This window comes from Mchenga conophoros, linkage group LG8 (genome assembly GCF_057382185.1).
Source record: "Mchenga conophoros isolate Kocher_MC1m ecotype Shallow Benthic linkage group LG8, M_conophoros_male_GT1.1, whole genome shotgun sequence".
Classification (NCBI taxonomy): domain Eukaryota; kingdom Metazoa; phylum Chordata; class Actinopteri; order Cichliformes; family Cichlidae; genus Mchenga; species Mchenga conophoros.
Genome location: NC_140533.1, coordinates 2,195,307 through 2,207,537, shown reverse-complemented (window position 1 = coordinate 2,207,537; position 12,231 = coordinate 2,195,307). Strand labels below are relative to the sequence as shown.

General features: G+C 42.7%; 1 protein-coding gene across 1 annotated transcript; it reads left to right on the top strand.

Moving 5' to 3' along the window:
• The first annotated feature begins 363 nt into the window (after positions 1 to 363).
• On the top strand, positions 364 to 5,301 carry adoa (2-aminoethanethiol (cysteamine) dioxygenase a). The gene is made up of 2 exons (XM_085283592.1): positions 364 to 941; positions 3,329 to 5,301. Exons 1-2 carry the CDS (start codon positions 606 to 608, stop codon positions 3,782 to 3,784), a joined length of 792 nt encoding a protein of 263 aa, XP_085139718.1. The 5' UTR covers positions 364 to 605; the 3' UTR covers positions 3,785 to 5,301.
• Positions 5,302 to 12,231: the final 6,930 nt, after the last annotated feature.

Sequence of the window (12,231 nt, the reverse complement as noted above, 5' to 3'; positions counted from 1 at the left end):
GGGCGTGGATGGGCGTGAAAAGTTAAAGAGAAAAGAAAGCCTCAGCAGAAGGAAAGAAACGGAGACGGAGGATGTGATGCGGGGGAGGGCCACAGAGAGTTCAGTGGCCTGTCTGGCCTTCCCCTCGACAAACTCGGCTGCGTCCTCGGGACCTCTGGGAAATGTAGTGTCACTGACAGACGGAGCTGTTCTTTATTGTTTCGGGCTCATTTGTACACCCGCCAGTCTTCCACAGTTGCACAAAGGTGTGTATTAAACAGGATCCGATGGCGCAGTGGTTCATTGCTCGCGTTAACGCGAAGAAGACCACGATAAAGTGTTCAGGTTAAACTTCACATCCCACGCTGCGTGTTGCTTCATGCGCAGGCTCTTTGAGCGAGGACGCGGAGAATGAGTGGAGGGAGGCTCTGATCTGGGCTTCAAATCAGACATTTTCACTATGAATTGCGTTTGTTTGTTTGATAAAAGTCGCACTTTTTGAACTGGTCGAGCCTACAGTACATCTGCTCACACTGCAGGATTTATGTGGCACTTCAACAAAGGTGGTGGAAATCCTGGCAGAGAGACGCCGAGAAGTTCTTTGCTTTTGTAATTTTGGGGACAGCATGCCGCGAGACAACAAAACTCCTCTCATCCAGAAAATAGCGAAACAAGCCTATACGACGTTCAGAGGCTTGCAGTCGTCTGCCAACGGCGACGTTAAAGTCGTTGAGGACAAACTTAATGGGCTAATCTCCTTAGTAACTGCCGTCAGGGCTTCCGACGTGAAAATTGCTCCTCGGAAAACCAACTCGAGCTCCGGGGCAGCGGAGCTCCAGAGCCCCCCGGTCACCTACATGCACATTTGCGAGACGGAGGTGTTCAGTATGGGTGTGTTCCTGCTGAGGAGCGGCGCGTCCATACCGCTTCACGATCACCCGGGGATGAACGGGATGCTCAAGGTTTTTACACCTCTGTGTTCAGCTAACGCCATTTAAGCTAACTAGTTGAAGCCTTAACTAGCTGGACGTGTGCGTAACATACCTTTAACTTTCCACTCGAACTCACGTAGGGTCAGCAGGCTAAATAACTACGGTTAGCCCACACCTTTAAATACTTGATGGGTGGAGTCATTTATGTCCTTTTTCCAACATGGATGCTGCGTTACACCGTTTGGTGCCTTTCTGATACAGTCAGTTGTGGGCCTATTGTAAAGAAATGTAATTGGTGGCTGTGGTCACAGCATTTGTAACAAGGAACATAGAAATGGAAGTATTTTACTGACAGACAGAAATACATCTGGTGCTGGAGCCAAAGCTCTTCCAGGTCAGACTTCAGATTTGGTGAGTGTGATCACCTATATACAAGCAGACGTTTTGCTCTTCTGCTGGTCTGGAGCGTTCAGGTGTGCACTAACACACAAGTTCACCTCGTAGTCAGACCATGCAAAGCTCAGGTGTGAAAAACCCAAGAGCTCCATCTCAGATTGTGCAGGCCTCAGTTAATAAGTTATATGATACAGTTCATGTCAGTACAATTGGGGAAAAGTATGGCTTTTTTGTATGATTGCCGGAGAACATGGCACTACAGATAAGTCGTGTGTGAATAAACCACAATGTCCTTTGGACAGACTAGTTAAAGTAGTGATGTCTGCTAGAATGCACAGTGCTACGTTCAGTGAAAACAAAACACAACACATCTGATGTTGCAGCCAGAGGACCTCGGTGCAACCAAAGCACAGCTAGAGCTATCTGTCTGATAGCTAAAGCTTGACCAAAATTGCGTCATACAGACACTGTAATAAATGATATTTTACACAGACTGTGTATCTACTGTATGCAGACATACATCGTGTGGAAGGAGAAAAATCATAATGTATTACTTTAACATTTTGAGGTATTTGGTAGGAGACAAAAATCAGCATCTGCTGTACAAATCTACCAAATCAAATATTTGTGAATAAGGGAGCAGCCAAAAGTAGCTGTTGCTTGTTAAATACTCAGTATGAAGATTGTTTTTAGTTTGGGTTTGTGGTTGTCTTCTACTAGAAGTGTCAGAGTGCACTAATTTGTTTGTTATAAACGCTTTTAAACCAAAAAAGCCAATTGCAAGTTGTTCAGCTCCTGTGCCTGCCACACCAGTGATCACCCCTCCACCACAGTTGGTATGAGGTGCTGATGTGGTGTCTTTGGTTTTCTCCAGTGTGGTGGTGTATCTTATAGCTAAACATCTCCATTTTGGTCTTATCTGTCCAAAGGATGTTGTTCCAGACATCGTGTGGTGTGTTCAGATGTGCTGACATTTTCATAATAGCGAGATGGGGCTTTCTCCTGGCAACTCTTAGAATTAGTCAATACTTGTTCAGTCTATTTCTAATTGTACTGTCATGAACTAGCATTTAGCATATTAACGCAGGCCTGTAGAAGCCGAGATGTTTCTCTTGGGATTTTTGCACTTTCTCTGAGGATTGCATCGTCTGATCTTGGAGTAAGTTTAGTGAGACATCCACTCCCAGGAAGATTGTGTTATTAATGCGATCGCGATGCGGGGCGATCGTGGCTCAAGAGTTGGGAGTTCGCCTTGTAATCGGAAGGTTGCCGGTTCGAGCCCCGGCTCGGACAGTCTCGGTCGTTGTGTCCTTGGGCAAGACAATTCCCCCGTTGCCTACTGGTGGTGGTCAGAGGGCCCGGTGGCGCCAGTGTTCGGCAGCCTCGCCTCTGTCAGTGCGCCCCAGGGTGGCTGTGGCTACAATGTAGCTGCCATCACCAGTGTGTGAATGTGTGGATGACTGGATGTGTAAAGCGCTTTGGGGTCCTTAGGGACTAGAAAAGCGCTATACAAATACAGGCCATTTACCATTTAATGCACATCTGAATGCTCCAGACTAATATACTGCCAAACTGTCTGCATGTATAGAGGTGTGCACACGCAGGAGCTCCTGGCTGCTACTGACCTTGTACCCTGTACCCATAGAAGCAGTAAGGACAAAAACACGGCTGGACACGGATCCATTCCAGCCAAAGTAATCAAAATAACTGAGTACATGTAAAAATGACCTAATACATGTAATTGATTACAATTAGCTGTCGCACCTGTAGAATATGAGCTTCTGTTCACACATGTGACTAAACAGTTATAATAGTTACATGAATAGTTATTTTAAACTGGTTGGATTCCCAGCATGGACCTGGCTTTTAAGTATAGTCCCCACATTGTTAAGGTCGGGGCTTTAGGAAGGCTATCCAGAAGCTGAATGTTCTTAACTTCTGGCTAAAGCTATTTGCATATCTCTTTGTCAGCAAGTAACTAGTTTCCATTCTTGCTAACTTTTTCCTGTCCTGTGGTCCAGGTTCTCTATGGAAAGGTGAACGTCCGCTGCTTTGACAAGCTGGAGCAAAACCTGGCTGTAACCACAGTCCCACCCGTATTTGACCCCCCGGTACCCCCACTGCAGATGACCTCCGTGTGGCGTGCCGTGCTCCGCTCAGTGGTTGAGTACTCAGAGAACAGCGGGCCATGTCTCCTCACTCCTGTGCGGGATAACCTTCACCAGATCTACGCAGTCGATGGGCCCGCCGCCTTCCTGGACATCCTGGCTCCTCCGTACAATTCAGATGATGGGCGAGACTGTCACTATTACAAAGTCCTGCAAAGTGCACTGGAAGATGAAACCGATGCAAAAGGTCACCAGGAACAGCAGGGAGAGAAGGGGAAGGAAGAGGAGGTGTGGCTCTTAGAAATCCCTCAGCCGGAGGATTTCTGGTGTGGTGGGGAATCATACCCAGGGCCTGCAGTCTCTGTGTAATAGAAGCCTGCGCTCGAAAGCAAACACACTACAAAGCATTACAGACTTGTTTGTTCTGCCATCTTCCAGAAGGAAAACCAAAAATTGAGTCATAATCACCTGGAAGTTACCTGGACTGACTGCCTTGCTCTTGGTTAAGGATAATATATTAGTGCAGAGGTATACACAGGCTTAAACTGACTTAAAGCCCTCCTGGAGTCAGGACAACTGAACAGCCTTCCACAAATATCCCTGTGATCCCGGGGAATTCTCATTCCTAATATGGTGTTTTCCTTCAGATCATTATGTGGCCATGTACACTGATGAATGTTATTAGCAACACTTTGTGAATGGTGGGGTATCATTAGGATCTCTGCTGTGCTGCTTGTTGTTGGTCTCTGCTGCAGAGAGCCTCCACATTGCCAAAGCCTGCAGCTCTCCTGTCTGCCTTATATGTGAATAATGAATGTACACTTATGAAGAAGGCCATGTACCCACTCACTGCACACATTATATTTACGCTTTCTTTTTATTCTTTTCACTTATCCATGACATGCTTCCTAAACAGGTTTGGTCAGTTATTAGAGGAAAGAAAAAAGCCGTTTTTACAAAGATGGCTATGGCTAAGTGCTGGAAATGGAAGATGTATTGGATAACTTTAATATTTTAACCATTTTCACTGTCTTTGACGTGAATCCTACGTATGTCACCTGAGCTTATGCCTGGAATTCCCTACGTTTGACTCCACACACATTTGTGTCAGTATGACCATGATGCTGTTACTTTGATGATGAATGTATGTGGAGCAATAAAACAGATGAAGATGCTCACAAATAAAAAATGTCTTTTATCGTTAATAGAGTTTAAAATCTGACGAAAGTTACTATATTTTGGGAGGAGGGTGGGTGCTGAGTTACTCAGCAGAAACCTGCCTGGCCCTGTCAGTGACCTGCACCACTGACAGTCAGAGTGTAGTCTGCAGTGCTGATCCTGAGGGAAAGTGCTGTCAGCTGTTGATGGGCTGTTTTGACCCAATCAACATATTGTATTTTTCCAGAATGCCTGCAGAAACTCGTACTGTCCTGGGTCAGTGACCAGGTGTTTTGAGTTGTTGTATCGTTATTGAACTTTGATTTTGTCTTTGTTTATCTTTTCTCGTTTTGGTTTCTGTTTCTGTGTTCCATGGTTGCTGTTCCCTCCTAGTCAAGTTATGTTTCCTGTTTTACTTTGAAAGTCGGTGTCCTATCTAAATGTATTGAGTTTTGCTTCCTGTCTCGTCTTGTCAATAACTCCCAGCTGTGTCCTCCTTCTATGTCTCATTCCCTCGTTATCCCTCTGTGTATTTAAGCCTTGTGTTTGCCTCTGTTAGTTGCTGGTTTGCCTGTGTGATCTCCCTCCTTTGTCTTATGGTTTCCCTCCGTGTCTCCCTGCGTCTCTGGTTTTGGCTTCAGGTTTGTTTTGTTAGTTTTATTCTCGCCTTGCTGTTTCTGTTTGTTTTCTCCTACCTCTTAAAATAAAGCTCACTCGCATCAAAAGTTGCTTCCTGGGTCCTACTTCCAACCTCCACTTGTCTGCCACTGCCGACGTGACACGTACAGTATTTTGCAATATTCACAAGCCACTCCTGATTTTTCTTATTCTGCTAGGGAAAGTAGAAGCATATGGAAAATAAATAGAAATACAGTGTATAAACAAAAATAATCGCCTTTATTCTTCATCATGGTCTGAACTCTTCTAGCGAAGCTTTCTAGTAATTTCTCTGAGTAGTCTTCAGGAATAGTTCTCCAGACTCTTTGAAGGATATTTCTTCTTTGGATGCCTTTTTGCTCTCTGTCATCCCATGATTCTGAGGTTCAATTATGTCGCACAAAATCATAACAACAGTTGCCTAACGGTGCTTAAATTGTAAGTTAAAGACTACAATAAGAGAAAACAGTAAAAATGAGCGATGAGATGACCCGCGTTGGGAACAGTGGGAGATAAAACACCATTTTTGTTTCCCTTTTTGTTCTTCGTGACAGCCAACCTTACACTGAGAGCACTACACAGATTCTACATTCCAGCAATATCCACAAATATTATAGACATATAATAATAAACACCAATAAATAGAATGTTTCTATATTTTAATATAAAGCTACAAATTTAAAAGTCCACTATAGATAACCTTTTGATAAAGGTGCATGGTGAACAGTGTGCATTAGACTGTGGAACAGTGAGAAATGCTGACAGTAATGTTAAAGTCTCTACACCCACCCACTGGCGTTAGCGAGTCGCGTGCCCTGTGGGAGGAATGATCTCCTTGGTCTGTCCGTGGAGCAGGAAACCAACTGCAGGCTGTTAGTGATGCTGCTCCGCTTACTGCCCGCTGGTCTGTTAGGCTCTTCAGCGCTATGCAAACAGAGGAGGCTGCCTTCCTCACCATTCTGTCCAGATTCAAAGTGTCCCTCTTCTCTGTGCAGCCCCTGAAGACCATCACTAACTCTCTGGTTTTGTTGGTGTTAAAATGCAAGTAGTTGGATTGACAGCGTTCAAGAAAATCTTGGATCAGTGTCTTGTACTCCTCGTTGTATAAATTGTCTTGTTTAAATAATTGTCTGTCAGAAATCAAACAATGGTTAAATGACAATTTCCTTCAGTTAAATGCAGATAAACCAGAAACTTTGATTATTGCACCTGATCACATGCTCTCAGAAATTAGGCAGTATCAGTTTTTTAGACCCTTCATTTCAGTCGAGTCTCAGAAACTTAGGTGTTATATTTGACAGTTCGATGTCTCTTGAGAAACACTCTAAACAACTTGTCCGGAACAGTTTTTATCATCTAAGAAACATTTCTAAACTCAGACTACTGGTGTCAGAGGCAGAACTTGAGATGATTACTCATGCTTTTATCTCTTCTCGTTTGGATTATTGTAACGGTCTTTTTACGTGTCTCAACAAATCAGCTCTGGATCGCCTTCAGTCTGTACAGAATGCAGCGGCAAGACTTTTAACTGGTACAAACAAGAGGTCACACATTATTCCAGTTTTGGCTTCTCTTCATTGGTTGCCTGTAAATTTTAGGGTTCATTTTAAAATTTTCGTTGTAACTTTTAGAGCTCTGCACGGTGAAGCTCCCCAGTATATCTCTGACCTGTTGAAACCTCATGCTTCATCCCGAGCACTTAGGTCTTCAAGTCAGAGGCTACTGGTGGTCCCACGTACCGGGTTTAAAACACGTGGGGATCGGGCTTTTCAGGCACCGAGGCTGTGGGACTCTCTGCCGTTGTCTTTACGCTGTCTAGACTCCACTGACTCCTTTAAAAAGCAGCTGAAGACATTTTTATACAAACGGGCTTTTAATTCATTTTGACTTGTATGTCTGATCTTATTGTGAAGCACTTTGTGATTTTTATCTGTGAAATGTGCTATTTAAATAAATTTTACTTACTTACTTACTCGTCGTACTCCTGGAGCTGACAGTAACAGTAATATAGTGTACAGATTCCCAAAAGGAGGGCCTGATACAATCTAGTGATGGCTAAAGGTTACTTTGTGTCTAATAAACGATCACGTTTTCTTTGCTATAGTCAGCAGCTTCACTGACGTAATCTGAACACAAAGCAGTGGAATATTTCTCTGTGCACTTAGAGCCCAAGAGCCCCATTGTGTAAACTAAAAAGCTTTGTCCTTAATTACTATTAACATAAATATTAAAACATAACAGAGCAAACAAAAGTTTCTAAAAGACTAAAACGGAGACAAGAGCCTCTAAAGAAGATGTTACTGTAAAACTAGTCCCCTGTGATCGGAGATACATCCATGTTATAAATAAAAAGATGAACTGGTTTATCGATAGTAACTGAAACACGCACACATTCAACAGAAACTTTAACAACTCGACAACTTGTAAGGATGAACCAGTTAACCGATTAACAGTGTCACCTAGCCACTGTCAAGTTATATCTCAGAAAACAGATATAGCATCTCCCATGAGGAGGCTTTAGAAGCGACTGGAGATTAAAAGAGGAAAAGAATCGTTTGTATTGGCATCTCTGACTTATAAATTGTTTATTGAGCAGTTGTTTCCTTTTTTGGTTAAAGTCGATTGAAGGAAGTGTTTTCAGAAAGAAGCCAACAAGTATGACTAACGTTGTTATGACTCTGACTCTAAAACCCAAATAAGGAAAGGGATCGAACTGTTGTTCACATCACTCTTGGATTAGGGTGAAGTTTTGTAAACTGTTGAAGAAGAATCAAATGATGTGTTTCAGTTTAATCTGAATATATTATACTTTTATAAGCAGTTTTTAAAGCAAAGCCTTTTATTTGGAAATACAGGAGCACACTTCACAAAAATAAAAAAAGAATAATGGTTTTATGCATTTTAGTATATTAATATATATTTTTTATCATATTTTTATATGTCATAATAGTGGGTGAAAAATTCACACTGCATCTCACTTGTTACCTTCCTGCTGCTTTTTCCACATCTCACAAACACTTTGTTTAATGTCAAAGGAGATTACCAACTGCCAGGGAAAAATCGCTACTGAGGGTTTGAACTGTGACTGTGATTGTTGGAGTCACTATCAGAGGCTCAGATAGGCCAGCAACTTATCAGCCATACGCCCTGAAAATGCCGAAACCATTTTGGCAGCAATAAAATAAAATAAATAAAATAGTAGCTGCCTGTAAAAACTTTCCTGTAAAAATTTCTTGAATGATTTTTACATAGTCTACTGCACCATTAGGCACCTGCAAACACAGGTGGATAATTATTGAAATTTTGTGCTTGATCTACTTTTAGAAAAAATAATAATTAAAAATATTACATAGATATTTCATTTAATGTTTTCATTAATATTTTAATTGGTTGTGATTCTGAGGTAATGTCTGTGAAGGTTCTCATCCAGGTCATCGTAGTCTAAGGAGCTTGGAAAGAAAAGCATCTGAACTTCTTTAAGTTGCTTGAAGACGTTTCACCTCTCATCCGAGAAAGTTCTTCAGTTCTAAGGTCAAATGGTGGAGAGTCCCACATTTAAGCTCTGTGGGACTGCCACGGGGGAGCCCATGGCACAGCCATGTTTTTGTCTGTAGAAGCCTTCGTTGTACTTAAATATGTAGTGGTGAGGCAGAGGTCTAACAGTGTGCAGATCTGATCGGGTGTGAAGTTGGTCCTGTCCTCCAAGGAGCTGTCTTCTTGTAGTCGTTTTCTGACAGTCTCCACGGCCTCCGTGGTGGGTATGCAAGTGAAGAGAGAGACTACATCAAAGGACACCATGGTTTCATCTGGATCCAGGGTAAGTTTCTGGACCTTGTCGGTGAAGTCGGTGGAGTTCTTGATGTGGTGTAGGGTGTTCCCCACAAGAGGTGCCAGGATGGTAGCAAGGTGTTTAGCAATGTTGTAAGTGGCTGAGTTTATGCTACTGACTATGGGTCTGGGTGGGACAGCTTCCTTGTGGATCTTAGGAAGTCCACAAATGCAGAGTATGGCATCCCCTGGGTAAAGGTGATGATATGTAGGGCGGTCAATGGTTTTGTCCTTTTCAAAGTCTTGAAGGCAAGCTATAACTTTCTTTTTGTAGCTGCTTGTGGGGTCTCGCTTTAAGGCTTCGTAGGTATTGTTGTCACTGAGGAGTGTAGTGATCTTTGTGTGGTAACCCGTTGTGTTTAGAACCACGGTGTACCTTCCTTTGTCAGCTGGTAATATGGTGATGTTGTGGTCTTTGCTCAGGAAGCGATGACCTTCTTTTTCTTGTACTGTGAGGTTAGACGGAGGGACTGGAGAGGGTGGCAGAAACTTTCATCCTGATTTGCTCTGCTTCTGTTTGTGATATTTTATCAGTCCGCATGGCTGTTTCTGTGGCTGTGATGAGGTCCACTATGGACAGCTGTTGAGGAGAAATGGCAAAATTGAGTCCTTTGGCTAACACTTTCTTTTCAGGTTCAGTGAGAAAAGTTCTTCACCCATTTTTCCTGACTGCTCTCAGGTGTGTGTTCTTCTCTGTGTTGTGTAGGTTCTGACTCCGTAGTAGAGCAGGGAGATATGGCCAAAAATATTTATCACAAAATAAATTTGAAAATTTGCTATAACGATATAACTGACGATATAATTGATGGGAGACAAAATACTTTACAACTCCACAGCTTTATTAGTGAAAAAAAACCCCATCAATGTATTGTCACTGAAACAAGCAGCTGTTTTTTATGTGCATTAAAGTTATATAAAAATGTAACAGTGCAAATGCAAATTCCTCGCTGACAGTTTAACCAAAAGGCATTTCCAGTGGAAACTGGCCGACACATCCTCAGCATAACCACGTAGAATATCCACAAAACTTAAAAACAGTTATACACACACAACACGGTAACATTATGCTGAAGCACAGTACGTATCACTCCGCGAGGCTCCGCCTACGATAGCCGTAATGCTCCCACAATCCATCAAACGCTGCGGCTTCATAGCTTAGCAAAGTCGCACTGAAACATTTGACAGATTTTCGAGCGCCGTGCACATAAAATCGTTTCGAGGTCAGTAAACACAACCAGAGTTCATACATAAGGCACACGGGGTTATAAGGGGCTCTGTCGACTTTCAGGAAAATCAAAGGATTGATTTTAAGTGCGCCGTATTTTCCAAACAACACGGTAATAACGACGGCCCGCTAGCATGCGCTACCAGAAATAGTGCTTTGTTGTGTATCTGACGGACGAAAGCTAAACCAGTTCCACACCAGTGAAGCTGCAGCATTTTTACAAACCAGTTCTGGTTCATCTGTTTCACTCAACGATCCGCTTTCACCCTTCTCATTCTCCGTCGCCGCCATACTTTTTCCGCCATGCGCGTATGAAAACAAAGGCACTGCGCCTGCGCGTTTTATTCTATATTTATATTTATTTTATTCTATATTCTATATTCTATCGCGATATCTCATTTTCTTATCGTTGCCCAACATTATACCGGTATTACCGTGAACGGTATGATATGGCCCAGCCCTACTCCGTAGTGAATGTTTCCGAAACGTTCCTCTCAAAATGTACGACAATATGTCTGTGAAGGTTCTCAGTCATCCTGGTCATCGTAGTCTAAGGAGCTTGGAAAGAAAAGTGTCTGGATTCTGAGGTAATGTTCCTGATGCAATAGAAAGCACTGACTGGTAAACAGCAAACTAAAGAGAGCCACTAGAATGGTTTAAGTTACTCCTGTTAATACAAAAAATATGAACACAGAATTCCATGAATGAAATTAGACACCAGGAGCAAACAAGGAAAAGGAAGAAAATAACACAACAAAATGACAAAGAAAAAGGGAAGGACAGAATAACACATGAAAACAAATGTTGATAGAGATTACACTTCATTTATTCATTTGATCAATTATTAATTCATTTTTCGCAGAGTAAAATACCAGTTTGAAAGCTACTGCATGTGCTGATACAGTGACAGTACAGTGGTTTGCTCAATTGTTGACTGCAGAGGGTCACAGTTAAAAGTTACATTGACAGATTTTTTTAAATGCGAGATTAAGAAGCAGACTAATGATCAGTAGGCAGCAGCTCATGCCAAGAAAGAGGAGGTGGGAAGGTGAGTAGACATGGAGTAGAGATAGTGAAGATGAGCTGAAATACTTGGGCTCAACCATCCAAAGCAATGGGCAGTGAACAGGAGAGCTGAAGAGGAGAGTGCAGACAGGGTGGTGTGGGTGGAGATTAGTTTCAGGGGTAATTTGTAACAAAAGAAAGCAGCAAGAAGGAAAGGGAAGATTGACAAGATAGCAGTGAGACCTGCTATGATGTATGGTGTGGAGACGGTGGCAGAGTTGATGATTTTCACAGCGACTGACCAAGATGGAAAGACTGAGACAATCTGAGAAAATCCCGAATCAAACAGCTCCCTTTGAGCAAAAATCTTCCTTCCCACTTTTAAAAAGAAGAAACTGCCAGTAAAGGCAAACTCATGGAAAGGCAACCATCCTCTGCGACCTGGTGACGGGAGAAAGACTAGACAAAAACCACACTGTAGAGGAGAGATTAGTAATAATTCATGATGTGTAATCACACGGTCAGTGAGGAAGAAACACCCAGTGCATCATGGGGAGCTCCCAGCAGCCTCCATCCACTGCAGCTTAATTAAGGGACCATTCAGAGTCACCTGATCCTGCCACGACTATGTGCTTTATCAAAAAGGCTGGCTTCACTCATTCAATCCCAAATCCAACTTAAAATCATCCACCTCACATACAAGGCCTTGAAAAATCAGGCCCCATCCCATCCAAAAAGCCTTGTAGTACCTTATCAATAGAGCACTTTGCCCTCTGACTGCTGGTTTCCTTGGGGTTCTTACAGTAGTTAAAAGTAGAATGGGAGGCAGAGCCTTCAGTTTCCAGGCCCCTTTTGGTGGAACGAGCTTTCAGACAGACACACTCTCTACTTTTAAGATTAGGGTTAAAACTTTCCTTTTGGATAGTTAGGACTGGATCAGGTG

What these genes read in the sequence shown, in the direction of transcription:
- adoa (XM_085283592.1), top strand. Translation starts at nt 606, where the DNA reads ATGCCGCGAGACAACAAAACTCCTCTCATCCAGAAAATAGCGAAACAA. An exon ending in GGATGAACGGGATGCTCAAG is followed by an intron (nt 942 to 3,328) that starts GTTTTTACACCT and finishes CCTGTGGTCCAG; the next exon opens with GTTCTCTATGGAAAGGTGAA.